The sequence below is a fragment of the Piliocolobus tephrosceles genome, chromosome 5 (assembly GCF_002776525.5).
Source record: "Piliocolobus tephrosceles isolate RC106 chromosome 5, ASM277652v3, whole genome shotgun sequence".
In the NCBI taxonomy this organism is placed as follows: Eukaryota; Metazoa; Chordata; class Mammalia; order Primates; family Cercopithecidae; genus Piliocolobus; species Piliocolobus tephrosceles.
In genome coordinates this window covers 118,969,172-118,976,160 of record NC_045438.1, presented here as the reverse complement: position 1 = coordinate 118,976,160, position 6,989 = coordinate 118,969,172, and the positions used below count along the sequence as shown (strand labels likewise).

The 6,989-nt window shown below is 34.0% G+C and overlaps 1 protein-coding gene across 1 annotated transcript; it reads right to left on the bottom strand.

Annotated features, from left to right (window-relative positions):
* Nucleotides 1-3,103: 3,103 nt before the first annotated feature.
* Nucleotides 3,104-6,243, bottom strand: LOC111543070 (beta-defensin 110). Its single transcript, XM_023212867.2, has 2 exons — nt 6,132-6,243; nt 3,104-3,387 (listed from the first exon to the last, which is right to left on the bottom strand). The coding sequence occupies exons 1-2, from the start codon at nt 6,184-6,186 to the stop codon at nt 3,239-3,241; spliced, it is 204 nt and encodes a 67-aa protein (XP_023068635.1). The 5' UTR covers nt 6,187-6,243; the 3' UTR covers nt 3,104-3,238.
* Between the last annotated feature and the right edge of the window lie 746 nt (nt 6,244-6,989).

The window sequence follows — 6,989 nt, the reverse complement described above, 5'->3', positions numbered from 1 at the left end:
TTGTTAGTTTTTTTATGTGTCCCAGTCATATTGTACTCTGACACATAGTAGGTGTTCAATAGATGTTTATTGAATTGGTAAATAAATGAGGGAGAATATATTGAATGTAGTCTAACCTATGTATTATCCATATTACAAATTGACATTGATCTTTTTGGAAGAATATTCCATGCCTTATTCATTTGTGAACTCTATCAAATTGGATATTACTTAAAAATCAGTTTGTAGTCAATCAATATCAGTTCCTTAAGCCAGGAGCTATAGTTTTTCAATCTCTAAATCCAAAACCCATGACATTAAACCTGGGAAGAAGTAATCTACTTACGAAAAGTTGCCTGAATAAGTACATTGCTAATTGGAATTAGATTTTGTTCTTGCCCAAGGACACTGAGGTAAAATAAATACTGAAATAGGTTGGGTTTGAATACATTATATCAGGTAGGAGTCTAATTTCTCTCTTCCTAGTTTGTGTGAGAATTTGATGGTGATAAATCTAATTTCAATATACTGCTTTTAATTGATTCATATGGGTATTGAACAACCAAATAACAGCAAAAATTTCCAACACTTGGTGGCATCTATTTTAACAGAGTCACTGCTCAAGACTCACAAAAAACTAAATGTGAAGGAAAATAGAGAGTGTCATGAAAATTTATATTGTGGGCCACAGGAGGGAAAAATATAAAACTCTCAGTTTTTTAGAACGAATGAGTTTAACATTATCTAGTTCTTTTGTAAGTTCACACAATAAAAATTACAATGTATCAGCAAGAAAATCACCAGAAATCTTTCCATTTTTAAGCATTTTTTTTTGCTTTCCTTTTGTTAATAAATTACAAACTTAGACACATATAAATTCTGGGGTCAGAATAATTAGTAACACTTTTATCTTTTTAAGGAAGCAGGCTGAAGAACTTCATCAAAGGGGTTTCTAGAGTTTTCAGTCTTTTTTTTTCACCAGGAAAACACTTAAAAGATTTCCTCAGGAAAAGAAAATATTAATTTTGAGGTTGATGCACGTAGGTTCACATTCTCCTTTAAGTTTCTTTCATCTGTCCCTTGAGCTGAAGGCAGAAGCTGATGGCTTAAATGTATTGAACACAAGTAAAGGCAATCTTAGAAATGTATATGGTTTTCATGCTCTCTGTCAAGCACTGAAAGATAGAGAGTACACCAGTAGTTTTAGCACAGCCTAGTTTATGTGCAGATATGCCTCACACGTTTTTTAGAAAATCTCTCATCTTCTTGGTGGCTTCTAACAAAGTCAACTCCTATTTTCCCCATATTAATAGTATATTAGGCCTTTCAGTTCTGCTTTAGAGGTCTTGGTGCAGTGATGGTTCAGTCTCTACTTAGGTAAAATAAATAAAAATCAAACTTCCATAACTTTCATTTATTTTTACTAATCTCTTTCTTGACATAGCTAATACATTCATTATCCAAAAGTTAGGCCAATTTTTCTTTCTAGAGCCACCAATATATCATCTCTAGTCCATACATAATATATAAAAAATTTAAATAGATAACTATTTCTCATAAAACACAGAAAACGTAATTGGCCACCTGAAAATCTCACTTTTTTTTTTTTTTATTGTTTCCATTGTCATTTTTAAATTTTTGTGAGAGTGGGTGCTTGACTTCATAAATCAGTAATTCTCAGCCAAGTGTAAATTTGTCCCCTCCCCCAAAGAAGATGTTTGGCAATATAGGTAGACATTTTTGATTATCACAATTGGGAGAAAGTGTGCTATTCGCATCTAGAGGGTAGGAGGTAAGAATGCTGAAAAACATATAATGAGCAGAATACCTCCCACAACAAAGATTACCTGGACCAAAATATCAACAGTGCCAAGGTTGAGAAATCCTGTTATAAATAAATATTGTAAAGATACTTTTGAAAATATTTACATTGCAAGAAAACACAAAACAATCAAAGACTATGTAAATTTTATCTGAATAGAGAAAAAAAACTTGCCCATTCATGGCTTGTTGTAGATAACGCTTAGTATGAGCATTCTTAGATCTCATATCTGCATTTGAAGAATAGACTAGATCCACAGAGAGACCATAATAAAAATATCAAGAGAGTAGCAAGTCCCTGGAATTTTTTGATTTACTATCTCCTTTTGAGTCTAAGTCTGACCTATATGAATGATTTAATACCTTTCATTTTTCTTTAATTTGACAAAAGATTATTTAATTTTATTTTGAGGGGTAGGAAGAGAGGATTCTGTTTTATTATTATGTTGTGGTGTTGACAATGTTTCTTAAGAATTTTGAATTAATTAATTCTTAAGAATTTTGAATTTTGAATACAATTAATGTTTAAATTCTATTCCAAAATTAGCTCTTCTGAATGGAAAACAAATGGTACAGATGCATCACTGAGCTGTTTTAGGGAGGAATACTGTGGATCCTCAGAGGCAGTAGTAGAGGAACTGAGGCAGAGTGAAAAAGTGAAGGTTATTGCTGCTTCCTTTTGTCATGTATCTCCTCAGACATAGTCATCTCTCAGGACTGAATAGCTGCATTAAACTATTAGTCATAGTTTTTTACTTTTTTGGTCTAAATTTTCAGTTATTTTCTCCGCTTCTTTCTGAAATTCTTCTCCTTTCTTTTTACTACCTCTCTTATTTCTTGATACACATTTGTCTTTACTAAATAATAAGTAAAAGTAGAAATTGAAGCTGGTTGTGATTTTTCCCTGGTCTTCCATTCTTATACTCATGATTCTTTCACTTCAGCTCTGTGTCTCTCACAATAAAGATCTGCCCTCTCAATGTCCAGTCTCCCAAGCCCAGTGGATTTATGTATTTACATGGGGGTAATCTGTGGAATAGTATCTAATAAAATAACAGCGCATTTCTACTGGAAGCTTGTATCTTAGAGATAAGCTTACCCAATTCTTTGACTTAAGGTTTCCCACAACCTTACTTATGGCAACTAACACAAGACACATAAAACTTGTGGAACCTGTGGAACATGAAGCACAGAAAACTTGAGGAACTTGCATAAAATAAGTCCCACTACTTCTGGTACCAACAAATCAGGAGAAAAGTGTAATGTAAAGGCACCAGATATGAGCGTGACATATGATCACTTCTGAATGGTTCAACATTAAGGTTTATTTAGTTCTTGTGTATTATAGAGACACACAGGCCTTGAAGGATATGCTGGGAAAACTTAGTAACACTGGTCTTCTCTTCTTGGAGCTTGTGACTCTTTTCTTCTGTCATCGTTACTGCTGCAAGCAGCAATGAGTTCCAGGTCTTATGCAGTAAGCAATCCTAATTTCATTTTCATGACATTGATTTTTACATCGACCATTACCCATTCTGCACTCTCTCCTCAAGTCCAAGCTACCATACTCAGGATATTTCTTTTTGGCTGTAAGAAGGGAAGAATGACTGAAATTAGCCATCTAGCTATGACACATCCATGTTTTAAAAGGAGAAGGTCCATGAAGCAAAAGATTATAGAGTGAAAACGTCCACCTACCTATGGAGGAAACATTAAGTGAATTTACTGTCCCTTGGTGCAAGCTACATTCTAGAAATAAAAAGCGTCTTGGACCTAAGTTAGGTGTTTCCACTTTCTGTCTTACAAGAAACTGGGCAGTGACCCAGGATGGTTCCCAAAATCAATGGAAGAAAAGTGACCATAATTTATCTTTTGGTCAGACTCTGTCTCTACGATCATCTAATTACATTTGAGCAGCCTGTTCTCTGCTCTCACTAACATTATTTAGACTGAATGTTGTGTTTTATGAATTCTTCAAGTGATTTTCACTGTAGCTTGATTTTGCTTCTCTAAAATGTCGAGAGCTAGGCAACGCTGGATAATTTGTCTAAATTCCTGAAACTCCCCTGAATATTTGGAGTTTATTTCCCCGAAGAAATTATGTAACTTAGACATGTATCTAATAACAACATTGATAAAGAAGAAAAAAAAAGTGGAGCCATTATTGACCATTACATGATTTCTAAAATTACCAGTGTTACCTTTTTCTTCTTTCACCACAAAGTTTCTAAAATAATAACTTACCAAGAATTTATCACAATTATTGTTTGTGCTATTAAATCTTTTGACTAGTAATCACTAAACTATTGTCAGGGGCCCACATCCAGCCTGCCACCTGTTTTTGGAAATAATTTTAGTGGCACACAGATGCACCCACTTACACATTGTCTATAACTGTTTTTGCATTAAAATAATGCAGTTGAGGTCTTAGGGTTCATAAAACCTTAAGTATTGGTTGTCTCACTTATTTCTAGAAAAAGTTTGTTAACCCCTACTCTGGCTTTATCTTTGCTCATCAATCATGAAAGAGTAAGTGAGGGATTTGTAGCTGGAGTCACAAGAAGACATGTCCAGGAGAGCAAAACTGCAACTAAAATTTGCACATTATAAGAAACACAAAATTTGACACAATGCAAAAATAACTTTGTAATAGTCAAAGCTGTAAGAAAAGATATATGTTTTGTTTTGTTAATTAAAGATGGAATCTCACTAGAAGTTTCTTATTTAGAATCGATTCTATTTAGGAGGTTTGGGGACATTGGTTTGAACAGCTATATGATCTATTCCAAGTTAAATATTTTTTTATTTTATATTTTAAATTGTACCAAGTCAAAAAATTTATTTTATATTTTAAATTGTACCCTGGCCGATGCGTTTTCAGAAGACATTTGTTTCGCCGTCTTTTTTTTTTTGTAGGCACATCAAATTCTTGACCAAAGGATAGATTTAATATTTTCACATATGAAAACAAATAAATTATGCCACTGTTTCCTGCTATTAATTATTGCTTGGTCTTCTCAGAGGCCAGGGCTCTTTGCCTAGGCAGTCTGTCTCCATTTCCAACAGCTGATAAGTGATGGTGAGTAGTAACATCTGTTAGCTAATACATAGACTCAGAGCTACATTGTCTATGTCATTGGTATAGTGGCTATAAAACCAAGTCCTGCTATGATTATTGGCTTTCTTCTCAATGTAACTGAAGCGATTCAGAGTATGAAGCAACTTAAAGAACCAAAAACATAGAAGAACATCTAGTTAATCTGCACAATTTAAATATTCACTTCTAAAGATCATTACTTATTCTACATTTTCTGAGGAGTTATGATTATCAAACCCATAAGTGATGGCCAGTGACATACACCTGGATTATACTCACTTTTGACAAGAGCTCTGTCACATTTGGCGCTGCTGTCCATGATTCCACCTTGGACTGACCCCACCCCTTCTCTTATTCGTTCTTTGTCTTGTTTCACCTTTCTAAAACATTATTGTCTTTTTTCTCCTCATTCTGAATTCTACATGTGTTCTCCAGCTTGCGTCCTTGGGTTGCTAATCTCCTTTGCAAGCATTATAGTATCAATTAAATATACTCCCTGTCAACTGGATGCCAAGCTCAAGGGTAGGGTGTCTTACTCTAAGCAATATTGACCTTTTGGATAGGACAATTCTTTGCTCTAAGGGGCTGTTCTGTGCATTGTAGGCTATTTAGCAGCATCCTGGGCTCTATCTACAACTGGTACTATGCCAGTAGTACAAGTTGTGATGAGCTAAAAGGTCTCTAGACATTGCCTGATGTTCCTTTGAGCACAAACTCACTCCTCTCTGAGAACCACTGATCTACTGATACTGTGATATTTCAAAAATTATTATTTCTGCCCTCAAATACATTGTTCAAGTCCAATCTTCTGTCTGAAATCTTTGAGCATCACTTTCCACAAAGTAAAATCTCCCTCCATTTATCTCCCACACCACTTTTTGTTATAATATTATTTTAGATTTACAGAAGAGTTGCAAAGTTGGTAGAAGCCAGCTTCCCCTTATATTATATATTGCATAATCTTGGTAACGTTAATTAAGAAATTAATATTGATGTAGTAGTATTTATACTAAGTTATGCTCTATTCAAATTTTGCCAGTTTTAATATGTGTCGCTTTTGTCTGTTTTTCACTATTGTCTTTATTATCCGTTCTGGAGTCCAATCTAAAATACCACATTACATTTTTGTGAAATGATGTTTTAATCTCTATGTTATTATCATAGTTTTACCAAAAAACAACTTATGTCTTCTCAAACTTGTTAGTATAAATCCCCATAAATATTTGCATATTACCTTGTGAAACTGTGACCCAAAAGAGCAGAATAAAGAAAAAAAGTTGAATCTTCATGGTAGAGAGCTTCTTAAAAAAAAAGTGTCAACAGACCTTTTTCAAGTCAGCTGTTTTGAAATAAGGAAACAGAGATCCCTTTTATTTATAGATTCTCCTGGGAAGTACTTGTAACTACTGAGGCTTATCAAGAGCAAGAACATTTGTATGCTTGGCTGAATAGTGCCACACTCAAAGAACATGAACTCAAAAAGTATTATTAAATTGTTCTCATAAAAGTAAAACCTGCTGTGTAACTTTAACTAGCTTTCATGAAAACACAGTTTTTAAGAGACTTTTATTTATAGGGGATATGTGTTTGGATTGCTAAATGTTATAGTAATCAGCTTCTCTATTCTGTGTTATATGTAATATTAAACATTCTAATGCCTTAGTATAAAACTGTTGAATGCCTGAATCATAAGATTTTACCGAAAAAGTCTTCACTGAGATCAGTTTTGTTTTACTGCTAAAACAAGAGAACCAGGGAGATTAAATGACTTTATTTCAATTAATATGAGACACAACTGTTTAAATAATCAGTAAATTCGGGATTCACTAAAAATGTGGGAAATATTCTATATAAGTCTATTTATTTATTTATTTATTTATTTATTTATTTATTTATATTTATTTTTTGAGATGGAGTCTGGCTCTGTCACCCGGGCTGGAGTACAGTGGCACCATCTCAGTTCACTGCAACCTCTGCCTCCCGGGTTCAAGTGATTCTCCTGCCTCAGCCTCCTGAGTAGCTGGGATTATAGGTGCCTGCTACCATGCCTGACTAATTTTTGTAGTTTTAGTAAAGACGGAGTTTCACCATG